The sequence below is a fragment of the Medicago truncatula genome, chromosome 5 (assembly GCF_003473485.1).
Source record: "Medicago truncatula cultivar Jemalong A17 chromosome 5, MtrunA17r5.0-ANR, whole genome shotgun sequence".
NCBI classification, from domain to species: Eukaryota; Viridiplantae; Streptophyta; class Magnoliopsida; order Fabales; family Fabaceae; genus Medicago; species Medicago truncatula.
The window spans coordinates 38,632,178-38,644,574 of record NC_053046.1 but is presented as its reverse complement, the minus strand read 5'-3'; the positions used below and the strand labels follow the sequence as shown (position 1 = coordinate 38,644,574).

Below are 12,397 nucleotides of genomic sequence, written 5' to 3'. Positions count from 1 at the left end.
AAAAAGAAGAGACCTTAACTTAGCTCCACATACAAATAAAAATAAAAACAATATTTCTTTTTCTTTTTATCAATGGCTACGCTTTCTTACTGCACTCTCCACCCTCTATCTTCATCTTCAACCTTGGTTCATCTTTCTCCATGTTCTTCTACATCTTCTCCCACTCTTCCTCAATCTTCTTTTTCATCCAAGTTCTACTTCCAATCCTCCAAATGCAGACGGAAACCAACAAAATCCAGATTCTTGATGATCATGGACCCCATTTTGATGTTTAATGGCTTTGGTAGCAGTGCTTTCTATATTGATACGCAAACACTTCTTGCTACTGTTAGTGTTTTGGCTGCCATTGCTCTTTCTCTCTTCCTTGGCTTCAGGGTAACTACAAACTATATATATTTCTTCTATTATTTGTCTTCTGTTTTTGTTTCCATAATAATGTATTTGTTGTTCTTGCTAATTAGTATTTGTTAAATGTAAGTTATGCAATGGCAACACTTGTGTTATATAGTTAGAGTTTTTCGAAACCACTAGCTCGGATGATCAGAATAGAATTGTCTCATGAAGTTATAATGTTTTTTCACTATCTTATATCATTTTCTGAGACGCTACTTCTAGTGGTTGAGCTTATAGCGTATCATTTTTATTCTATCTAATTATCTTAGTTTTTAAAAAAATAATAATTAAAAAATATATATTTTTTGTCATTTTTACATTTTATAATTGTCAATTATTCAACCATTAATTCTATTAAACAGTTCAAATTTAATTTGTTAGTTATCTGTTATAAGTTAGTTTATATGCCATCCGATACTTTTGTACCAAAACAGAACCTTAGGCGTTTATAGTAATCAAAAAGAACCTTAGGCAGAAATGTGTTTATTTTAGTGGGTCCAAATGGACTAATTCTGTATATTCATGAGTTTGATTTTGATATACAATGTCTTTTGCAAATTTTTTACACAGTCAATCAATCTGACAATCTTATTCATGATTTTGTGGTTTTTAAGATATGTGAAACTTTATTAAACCAGTTATTGATAATAAGTTTGTATTCAATTCTGAGTTTCTGTCGGTTTTGATCAAAAAACCTTTTTCGGGGTGGGGGTTTGTGGTTTGAATGGAACTTCAGATATCTATTATAGGATTCAGATGCATTGCATACATGACTGCAATCAGTTTAACTTCCAGAATATGTTATTTCGTTTGGTAACAATAAACTTGTGGGTCAATGTTGATACTTTGTTTTGGACTTTTGGTAACGAGTGATGGGATTTTGCAGGGTGATCCGGTGTCCTGTGAGCGATGTGGTGGCAACGGTAATTATCTTTCTGCATTTGGACTTCAAGATTGTTGTGCTTTTTTGTTGTTTTTCAATGGAAATTATTAATGCTTTATATTTTGGTCTGAGAGTGTGAGGAACATTTTTAATATTAGCAGTGAGGGTTTGACAAATTACTTGTTTAAAAACATTGACTTAGCTAGGGTAACTGTTGTTAAAAGGAGGATTGAGTGAGCGATGGTGCAAAAGAGAGGGTAGAGTGAGTGAAACCAATTTTGAACCAAAATTATAAGCTATTTTTGGAAAGCTTACTATCAATATGTGTGTATTTGAACACTAAAAAGCGCTTATCTCATTTAGTAAGCTCTTCCATATGCCCTCGCGTAGACGGTGCTTCATAGTATTCCACTAGTTACAATGTTTTTATTTTCCTTACCCCTCCCTTTCTATATCTGCTTCATCCTTTCAATGAAGTATCCCTCTGTAGATGGAGATACATTGCATGGCTATGTGTCGTCCGTTATGAAGTACTTACAGAGACACAAACACCTAATACAAAACTGACACTGACATAGCATAAAAATTTGAGAAAATAAAAGTAATTGAATCGAACTACACACATTAGTGTTGGACACCGAGTTGGACATGTCTACATAGGTTACTGGAATGAGGAAAGAAGGTGATATACATGCTTTAGTGATATTTATGATTCACAATTGTATTTTCTATTGCCATTGCACTCCCAATGTTTTAACTGTTCTAGTGAACCTGTTTGTTCCTTAATCAAGAGGAGTCCTGCTTTGTATATAAAGTAAATGGGCAACTTGTATTCGTATTAATGAGTGTTGATAAAAGCTACAATTTTAAATGCCATTATTGATAAGCAGGTGGAACAAAATGTGTTTTTTGCAACAACGGCAAGATGAAAAAAGAGATGGGGTTGGTTGACTGCAAAGTATGCAAGGGTTCAGGTATCTCTTTATGTCATTATCACTTATATACAAAAATTGTTATTGGACATCTAGCAAAATTGCATTTATTTTGCATTCTTGATTTAATATGAATAATTTGGGTTGTGCTTCTCTGTACTGTCTTTAGTAGAATGTTTTTACTTTTGGTAGGAAACCAGTGTTGTAAAATAGCAGCTATAGTGTACGCCATACTGGAATTTGAATAAATCGTTATTGTTTTGCGATACGTTATTCGATATAGTTTTGTTAAATAGTGGCTCTAGTGTCACTGTAGCATTGTAGCTTAGCAAAATTTGAACAAAGTGTTATTTTCTGTGATCTGCGATTCTGGTGAAAACCAACAAGATATTTTCATGGTATAATCTACTAATACCCGTGTCTAATTCACATTTTGTAGGATTGGTACTCTGCAAGAAATGTGCAGGTTCTGGCTATTCCCGAAGGTTATGAGCTTTGAATTCAGCCTTATAGCTTAAATCTTCTTCCCCTGACATCTGCAAGATCTTGTAACTATCTTATTGTTCATAGTTTTTATCTTTTTAAGAATATTTTTAATCATATAACTTTGTTTCCCTTTGATGTGTCCTTGATAATTGCTATATGCATAAGCATAAAATGAATCAAAGTTTAATGTTGTGTTAAATTTTTGTGTCGGTGAACATATGAAGTAGTAGCACCGTTGTTTGATGCATCATTCATATCATCGATCATTAGTGGGCCTAAGTATCATAGAATAAGGTAAGGTAATTGCTCTTCTTCCATCTGTTTTTGCTCATTCCCGTCAAATAGCCGAGCGTGAGTTAACTCATGCAGATGTATTTTCAACATGAGTTAACTCACGTAGGTGTATTTTTCAGCGTGAGTTAACTCATGTAGGACGGGAATGAGCAAAAACAGATGAGAAGAACAATTCTCATAAGGTAATTGTTCAATAAGCCCTTCAAATTGCTCAATGGATTGGATCGTAATCCCAATGGACATTTTTTCTGAAAATGTGAGCAATCATCCATTGAATAAATCATAACATTAACCAATTTTTGGTAAATAAGTATCCATTCGGAAGAGTAATCCACCTTGAGCGCTCTATAAAGATGAAGAAGTCTAAGTCTTTGCTTCTCTATACAATTAATGCTGTTATTTTCTTCATTTCCTATGTCATTCTTTAACCAGACTACTCATTGTGATTTCTATTTAAATATTTGTTATCACATAAATTAAGTTACACCTTGCAATAAGATTCCAACTTGAGTGCTATCTTAAATCTTAAATATAGTACATACACCATACATTTCAACGGATGCTAATTAATTAATGTTGTTGTCAATTGTCATATTATTAAACCTGCAAATTAGGGCTTCTTCAAAAAAAAAAACCTGCAAATTAGGATTGCAACTTAAGTATTACATATGGTTCAAAAGTCTTGGTCTTCCCTTGTAGAAAATGTTATTTAATTTAGTTCATGTTTTCATTTTCTTCAGTCGTTACCCTCTTAAACCTACACCAAATATGTCTATGGATGCTAATAAATTAATGTTTTTATCAATTATCATATCACTAAAAGTCTAAAATTGCAACCACAAAAATTCTTCTTAATGGAGTGCCTCATACGGTTGAAGAAAAGCGTCCCTTACTACAAAACAAGAGCATGCCAAGACTTGTTCGGCTGTGTTTCCCATATAAATAACTACAGTTTAATGGATTGGTACATACATAATCCTCAAGTAAAAAAGAAAGAATATTGAGAAGAAAGTGTAAGTATCTCTAAATGGGTCCTTTTTTATTTTATTGCCTTATTTTACCTTTCACATGTTCTTCTTGTTGCTGCTTACTCATTTTACTTCCTATACTTTCTCACTGTGAAACAAACATGACACCTCTGCCTTGTTACAATTCAAAAACTCTTTCAGTCAACACTTCATCGAAACCCGATATTTCTCAACTTTGGGGGCATAATTTTTCCTCTTTTTCTTCTTTCGAAAGTATCGATATATTTTTGGCAATTTAGATTCCTCTGCATTCTTTTTCGAAAGTATCTAGTATATATACAAATTGCTAATAACAGAACCATGCATATTCCTCCGATAACAGTAGCTAAACTCCTAGCTAAATGACCTGCTTATATAGATAGAAATTTAAGCTCAGAGAGACATGCCAAAAACAAATAGGAATCAATATGGCTGATTCTCTGATATGTTTGAAGGCCAAACCTGCTTTTCTGCAAGAGAGAAAAGGAAATAGAAATAATGATTATCGAACAAAACATATGAATGTTCATTGTTGTGAGCACTGAGCATGAAGGGTAACCGATTAAAACTTACTCGTGGGGCAAGGGAACATAAACTCCATTTTTATCTGCAAAGTTAAAAGGAAAAAATCAATAACAGAATGAATATTAAATTGGATAATATAGTCAAACATTAACGCTTTGTTTGGATAAACAACTCAATGAAGCGCTTACCACATAAGTAATTTCTATAGTAAAAGAAAAAAATAAAGGCATAATAATAACTTATTGTAAGTTCTTTTCATAAGCTCTCTACAGTCTCACAAGCAGATAAACGCAGATAAGTCAATTCAAGCAGGTCTGAAATACTTTTTTGACAAATTTTGAAATTCAAAATACCGAAACTCAAATAAAAGCAAAATAAAATATGTTACCTTTCCCTGGAATAAAAACCAGACCACTTCCTTGGCTGAAATTCACACCTGGGTTGTACCTCTGCAGCAACTCAGCATCCATCTTGGTATCCTTTGCAATGGACTCCAAACTAAGTGTCCTCAGAACTAAGAGGATATGTTACGAACAAACCATAATCCTTGGAAACCAGTCTTTCTCCACAGGAACAGTTAACAGTAACATTAACCATCACAGAATCAGGAATAGAGCTTATTGACCTTCTCCATCCACCCTTTATTTGTCAAATTGCTAAAAGTCAACTCAGCAATGGAAGCATATGTATCTCTTGGCTGAAGCTCGTACAGAAACGTGTGACCAAGAAACTCATCATTGATGCAATCACAAGGGAATGGAACATTCACTCTTAAATAAACACAGAGCATATCTAGGCTTAGTTGAGTATCAGTGATATGACAAATGACAACAACATTAAATCATTAGCATTATAGAAATGTGTGGTCTATATTTAAGATTGGTTAGAGTGCATATTGTCGAACATCGACATTCTCTTAAAGGCCTTAACCTCTTAAAAAATGGAATCAAAAGTACCATTCCACAATCTTTGAGTAAATTGAGAAATTTAGAGTGGTCGGACCTCTCAAGAAACCAATTGACCGGTGAAATTCCCGTGACTTTGACAAATTTGAATTTCCTCTCTGTCTTAAACCTTTCACAAAACCACCATGAGGGAATCATACCTGCAGGTCAACAGTTTGGTACATTTGGAAATGATTCCTATGAAGGGAATACAATGTTATGTGGATATCCATTGTCTAAGCCATGCAAAAATGAGGAAGATCTTCCACCATATTCAACAACTGATGATCAAGAGGAATCAGGATTTGGCTGGAAAGCTGTGGTGATCGGATATGGATGTGGGGCAATATTCGGGTTGCTATTGGGATATAATCTATTCTTCTTCACTGGAAAACCTGAATGACTTCTTAGACTTGTTGGCATACATTTAACATAAGACTGAAAAGAACAAACAATTGATCCCTTGCAAATCACATAGAATGAATTAATTTGATGCAAGTCTTTAAAAAATATAGATACGGTTGTTTGTAATTTGAACTTCTCTGTTTGAGTAATGTAGTCTTATATCTTTTAAAATTATTATTTTTCCTATTTCAAGTTATACAAATAATTTGTCAAAAAAATAGTTGTTATACAAAATAAGAAAATTAGTGAACAATTGCTTTCATGTTATTTTCATGGCTTTGTTATGCAATGTTGTGAATTCCGGACAAAATCACACCAATACAAAAAACTATGATGTGTGGAGCAAAAGAAGTAGTAACCAATTTCAAAGTAAACACAAGCAACAACAATAATAACAACACCTAGGTCTAATCTAGTAATCAAAATGAAAAGCACAAAACCACAAGCATAAGATAAAGGGAGAGAAGAGAGAAACAAACACACCAAAGATTGTTCACCCAGTTCGGTCCAAACTTGACCTACTCTGGAGGAGAGATTGATCTCTCCAATCCACTATCAATGAGTTCTTACAAAGAGATACAAAAGAGTTACAAGAAATTAACTTTGACAAGTTCACAAAGAACAACCCTAATTTCTACCTTTTATTTTTCCTTCCCAATCTCACCAATGAATAAGACACTCAATGATTTTCACTCACCAAAGTGTTTACAATGTTTCCCAACCCAAGAGACCCTCAACCCTAAAGTTACCTCATTTGATTTTCCAAGTTTCTCTCTCTTCAAGCTCTCCTTCAAAATCTGCAAAGAACACTTATATAGCAGTCTTCAACATCAAAATTGTGTCACGTTTTTTTTTCCAATCGTGTCACGATTGATGCGTACGACCCAAGGTACGACAAACCTTATCCTGAAAATCTTGCCCAACAAGCCAAAAATCGTGTCACGTTTTCCCAAAATCATGTCACGATTGGACACTCTGAAAACCATGCTCACTGCCTTGAAAATCGTACCACGATGCCAAAATCATGTCACGATTCCAACATTCTCAACTTCACAAATTTGAAGACATATACAACATGCAATAATGCATATACTTTCTAAATTATGCTCAAGACTTTATTGCTTCATTTTTGGACATTTTTATCCAATTATCTCCTAGCTGTAATTGATTGGATATGTGTTGTTTCTTCAAATGGATGTTGGTAGGTCCTCGTGAGCTTAGTTCAATTGGTATAGACAATGCATAAAAATATACAAGGTTCGATGTTCAAATCTCGGCCGCCATCAAAGAAAATGGATGATGGTAGTACATATGAATATGTTTATCTTTTGAATACAATCTCACCTAAGCCTAACATATCTTATTAGTATTGTAAAGCAACTTATGATTTGGGAAGGAGGACATATTATTTTAATTAAAACAACATAAAATAACCCAAGATTAGTTGGGTAAGATGAAAGTGACCTCTTCCAGCCTAATCAGATGTCGTGAGTTTGAATCCAACTCTGGGAATGTAACAATGTTAAATCTCATGTGGGAGAATGTAAAATTATTATTAGCTCGCACTGAACATACACCAATCAAGTCACCGTCTTAGTCGCAAATATAGGAAACATCATGAGTTTTTATTTTTGAATAGTAACGTCATCCATCATTGAATTATTTAATAATTTTAATTAGTGATCCATGATGAACCGCTTATAAAGGTGGTTTACAGTAGAACTCAATAGTAGAGTATCGATATCATATGACACTTAATACTTTTTCTTTTTATATGCTCAGTGCATTTTCTTATGTGCTATAATAAGCTTTGAGGAAATTATAAATTTAAAGAAATTTTTGTAGTTTAGTTAAGAACCATAGAAAAAAAAAACACATAAAATAAAGTATCCTTGCCAAGAGTAATCCACCTTGAGCGCTAAAGTCTATACAGTTGAAGAAGTCTCCGCTTCTAAAGACAATTATTAATGTTGTTATTATTTTCTTCATTTCAGGTGTATTTTTAAGCAAATTACTCATTCTGATTGCTACTTAAATGAATTTGTTATCTTATTATCACAACTTGCAATAAGATTCCAACTTGCTAATTACGTTCGAAAAGTCTTGGTCTTCCAATATGTTATTTAGTTTAATGAACACCAAACTTTTCTATGATTGTTATTGAATTAATATTGTTGCCAATTGTCATATCACTATACGGTTATGAAAAGCACCCCACATTAAAACAAGGGAATAGCTAGACTGAATTTGTAAACAATCTAATAAGTCAGACTTTTTGGTCCTTGCCCCTTAGTTTCAAGTTATGTTTCCTATATAAATAGAGGCTAATCATTTGGTATATCCTAAATCATCAAAGTAAAAAAAGAGAATCGGTGTAAGTTGCTCTAAATGGGGTCCTTTTTTATTCTTTTGCCTTGTTTTGCCCTTCACTTGTTCTCGTTGTTGTTGCTTACTCACTTTACTACCCACACTTTCTCATTATGCAACCATCATGACACCTCTGCCTTATTACAATTCAAAAACTCTTTTCTTCTCAACACTTCATCTCAACCCAATCCGTACTTTGGTTGTTTCTCTTTTTCTTTCAAGACAGAATCTTGGGAAAACAGTACAGATTGTTGTGAGTGGGATGGTGTCACGTGCGACACCATGTCAGATCACGTGATTGGTCTGGACCTCAGTTGCAACAATCTGAAAGGTGAATTACATCCCAATAGCACCATCTTTCAGCTTAAACACCTTCAACAACTCAACTTGGCTTTTAATCATTTTTCTGAGTCTTCAATACCTATTGGTATTAGTGATTTAGTGAAACTCACACATCTAAACCTATCATACTGTGACCTCAGTGGTAATATTCCTTCCAAAATCTCTCATTTGTCAAAATTAGTATCCCTTGATCTTAACAATTATGATTCTTTGGAACTCAATCCATTCGCATGGAAGAAACTCATTCATAATGCTACTAATTTAAGGGAGCTTCATCTGAATGGAGTGAAAATGTCTTCAATTGGAGAGAGCTCTTTGTCGTTGTTAACGAATTTGTCATCTTCTTTGGTTTCTCTTAGTCTAGCATCCACTCAGTTGCAAGGAAATTTGTCAAGTGACATCCTCTCTTTACCTAATCTTCAAAGATTGGATTTGTCATTTAATCAAAACCTTAGTGGTCAACTTCCAAAGTCCAACTGGAGCACTCCTCTAAGGTACTTGAACCTCCGTTTATCTGCTTTCTCAGGTGAAATTCCTTATTCCATAGGTCAATTGAAGTCTCTTACTCAATTAGACCTTTTAGGTTGCAATTTTGATGGGATGGTTCCTCTATCTTTGTGGAACCTCACTCAACTAACATATTTGGACCTTTCAAGAAATAAACTTAACAGTGAGATTTCACCATTACTTTCAAACCCCTCACACCTCATTTATTGTGACCTTGGATATAATAACTTTAGCGGTAGCATTCCAAATGTTTATCAAAATTTAACCAAATTGGAATATTTATCACTTTCCTCCAACAGCCTAACAGGCCAAGTTCCATCATCACTTTTTCATCTACCCCACCTTTCTCATTTAGATTTATCATTTAACAAACTAGTTGGCCCAATTCCAATTGAAATTACAAAACGTTTAAAATTGAGCTATGTGGGTCTAGAATATAACATGTTAAATGGAACAATTCCACAGTGGTGTTATTATTTGCCTTCATTGTTAGAGTTGTACCTCCATTACAACCATCTCACAGGGTTCATTGGTGAGTTTTCAACATATTCTTTTCAATCTTTGACTCTCTCAAATAACAACCTAGAAGGTCATTTTTCAAATTCAATATTTCAACTCCAAAATCTTACTGAATTAGATTTGTCATCAACAAACTTGAGTGGTGTTGTGGATTTTCACCAATTTTCAAAACTTAAAAATCTAATTCTCCTCAATCTTTCGCACAATAGTTTTCTTTCTATCAACACTAATAGCAGTGCTGACTCCATCTTACCCAACCTTGAGATGTTAGATTTATCTTCTGCTAATATTAATAGTTTTCCTAAATTCCACGCACAAAAACTTCAAACATTAGATCTCTCCAATAACAACATTCATGGGAAAATTCCCAAATGGTTTCATAAGAAGCTCTTAAACACATTGAATGATATTGCCCATGAAATTAGTTACATTGACCTCAGTTTCAACAAATTGCAAGGAGACATTCCAATTCCATCCGATGGCATTGAATACTTTTTGCTCTCAAACAACAACTTCGCAGGAGACATTTCTTCAAAATTGTGCCAAGCAAGCTCCATGAACGTGCTCAATTTGGCCCACAACAAATTGACAGGCATAATTCCAAAATGCCTGGGAACATTTCCTTTTCTTTCCGTTTTGGATATGCAAATGAACAACCTTAATGGAAGCATGCCTAAAACTTTTTCCAGAGGAAATGCCTTCGAGACTATAAAGTTGAATGGCAACCAATTAGAAGGACCATTACCTCAATCTTTGGCTCACTGTACAGAACTCAAAATTTTGGACCTTGGATACAACAACATAGAGGATACATTTCCCAATTGGCTAGAAACTCTACAAGAGTTACAGGTACTCAGTTTAAGATCAAATAAACTTAATGGTTCAATCACCTGTTCTAACACCAACCATCCTTTTTCTAAGTTAAGAATTTTTGACATCTTCGGTAACAATTTTAGTGGATCCTTGCCAACATCATGTATCAAGAACTTTCAAGGAATGATGAATGTGAATGATAGCCAGATTGGTTTGCAATACATGGGTAAGAACAATTACTATAATGATTCTGTGGTGGTCACAATGAAAGGTTTTTCTATGGAGCTAACAAAGATATTGACTACTTTCACAACTATTGATTTATCAAATAACTTGTTTGAAGGAAAAATTCCTCTAGTCATTGGAGAATTAAATTCTCTCAAAGGTCTTAACCTTTCAAACAATAGAATCACAGGTACCATTCCACAATCTTTGAGTAAATTGAGACATTTGGAGTGGTTAGACCTCTCAAAAAACCAGTTGACGGGTGAAATTCCTGTGGCTTTGACAAATTTGAATTTCCTATCATTCTTGAACCTTTCAAACAACCACCTTGAGGGAGTCATACCTACGGGTCAACAATTTGCTACATTTGAAAATGATTCCTATGAAGGAAATACAATGTTATGTGGATTCCCATTGTCTAAATCATGCAAAAACGAGAAAGATCTGCCACCACATTCAACATCTGAAGACGAAGAAGAATCAGGATTTGGCTGGAAAACGGTAGTGATCGGATATGGATGTGGGGCAATATTTGGGTTGCTGTTGGGATATAATGTATTCTTCTTCACTGGAAAACCCCAATGGCTTCTTAGACTTGTTGAGCATACGTTTAACATAAGAATGAAAAGAACAAACAATTGAGTCTATTTCAGGTTGTTTGTAATTTGTGCCTATCTGTTTGAGTAATGTAGTATTATATCTTCTCAAATTATTATGTCGCCTATTTAAGGTTGTTATACAAATAGTTTGTCAAAAAAATAGTTGTTATACAAATAAGAAAATTAGTGATCAAATTGCTTTCATGTTATTTTCATAAAAGACTCACATATACTTTCTAAAATGTGCTCAAGACTTTATTGTTTCGTTTTTGAACATTTTTATCCAATTGTCTACTAGTTTTTATGGATTCATTCGATAGGCGTTGGTACTTCAAATGGATAATGACTAGCATATGTTGCGCTTGGTCTCTATGCAAGCTGAATGAAAACGTAGTTTTGTTCCTAAATGCTTGTATTAAAATGTGCCAAAACCTAGGTCTATTTGAAGTGAGATTTAATTAAGGATGCTCTAATTCACATTAAGAAGCATCAGCTCTACCAACCAACTACATGTTAAAAATCTTGTCTCAAATACTTTATCATACTATCTAAGCACATGTGAAAGAAAATTAACTACCAAAACATAGTATTTAAGTTTCAAATGCCAAAGATCCCATATTGAAGTGCGTAACCAGGACTATTGTGATTTGTAGAGATAGATAGCGAGCAAAGTGTACAAATGCCAAAGACTCAATGCTTGTTTTTTTTTTACCTTTGGACAGTGATGCCTTCTATTTCAATATAAGCTCAAGAAAAACAATGATATAATTTGGAAACCTAAATTTTCTAACAACCATTCAACACCTTTTTTCTCCATCTCTATTATGTGTTTGGTGCACACATGATATGATAATATAGGATGTGGATCCTCTTCTACAGCTCCTCCTTCTGTAACCAAATCTAACATTGAGAAATTAGGGTTAAAATAATTATTAAAAAAAAGAAAGATTCAACCCATTTTTTCTTTACCACCGACAAGGTATTCTGCACTTCATCTCTTTCCTTGTGCACGGTGGTTTTCAGGGTAATCTTAGCACTTAATTCTTCAACTTTCCCCATTCCAAAATCAAATCAACCATGAAACTTATATAAAATTATATATAATAGAATAACCATGATTTAATTTATATAAGTTGTGAACATAGCAGATTAAGAA

At 33.8% G+C, this 12,397-nt stretch overlaps 4 protein-coding genes across 4 annotated transcripts; 3 read left to right on the top strand and 1 right to left on the bottom strand.

The window, feature by feature from the left end:
• Nucleotides 1–42: 42 nt before the first annotated feature.
• On the top strand, nucleotides 43–2,829 carry LOC11431794 (uncharacterized). The gene is made up of 4 exons (XM_003616955.4): nucleotides 43–375; nucleotides 1,280–1,316; nucleotides 2,167–2,250; nucleotides 2,648–2,829. The coding sequence occupies exons 1-4, from the start codon at nucleotides 73–75 to the stop codon at nucleotides 2,698–2,700; spliced, it is 477 nt and encodes a 158-aa protein (XP_003617003.1). The 5' UTR covers nucleotides 43–72; the 3' UTR covers nucleotides 2,701–2,829.
• Nucleotides 2,830–3,504: 675 nt separating this feature from the next.
• On the bottom strand, nucleotides 3,505–5,460 carry LOC11431793 (chitin elicitor receptor kinase 1). The gene is made up of 3 exons (XM_039834247.1): nucleotides 4,909–5,460; nucleotides 4,569–4,602; nucleotides 3,505–4,465 (listed from the first exon to the last, which is right to left on the bottom strand). The coding sequence occupies exons 1-3, from the start codon at nucleotides 4,988–4,990 to the stop codon at nucleotides 4,354–4,356; spliced, it is 228 nt and encodes a 75-aa protein (XP_039690181.1). The 5' UTR covers nucleotides 4,991–5,460; the 3' UTR covers nucleotides 3,505–4,353.
• On the top strand, nucleotides 5,379–5,885 carry LOC11431792 (receptor-like protein 9DC3). The gene has a single exon (XM_003616953.2). The coding sequence runs from the start codon at nucleotides 5,379–5,381 to the stop codon at nucleotides 5,865–5,867; it is 489 nt and encodes a 162-aa protein (XP_003617001.1). The 3' UTR covers nucleotides 5,868–5,885.
• Nucleotides 5,886–7,895: 2,010 nt separating this feature from the next.
• On the top strand, nucleotides 7,896–11,361 carry LOC11432873 (receptor-like protein 7). Its single transcript, XM_003616951.3, has one exon. It carries the CDS (start codon nucleotides 8,258–8,260, stop codon nucleotides 11,282–11,284), a length of 3,027 nt encoding a protein of 1,008 aa, XP_003616999.1. The 5' UTR covers nucleotides 7,896–8,257; the 3' UTR covers nucleotides 11,285–11,361.
• Nucleotides 11,362–12,397: the final 1,036 nt, after the last annotated feature.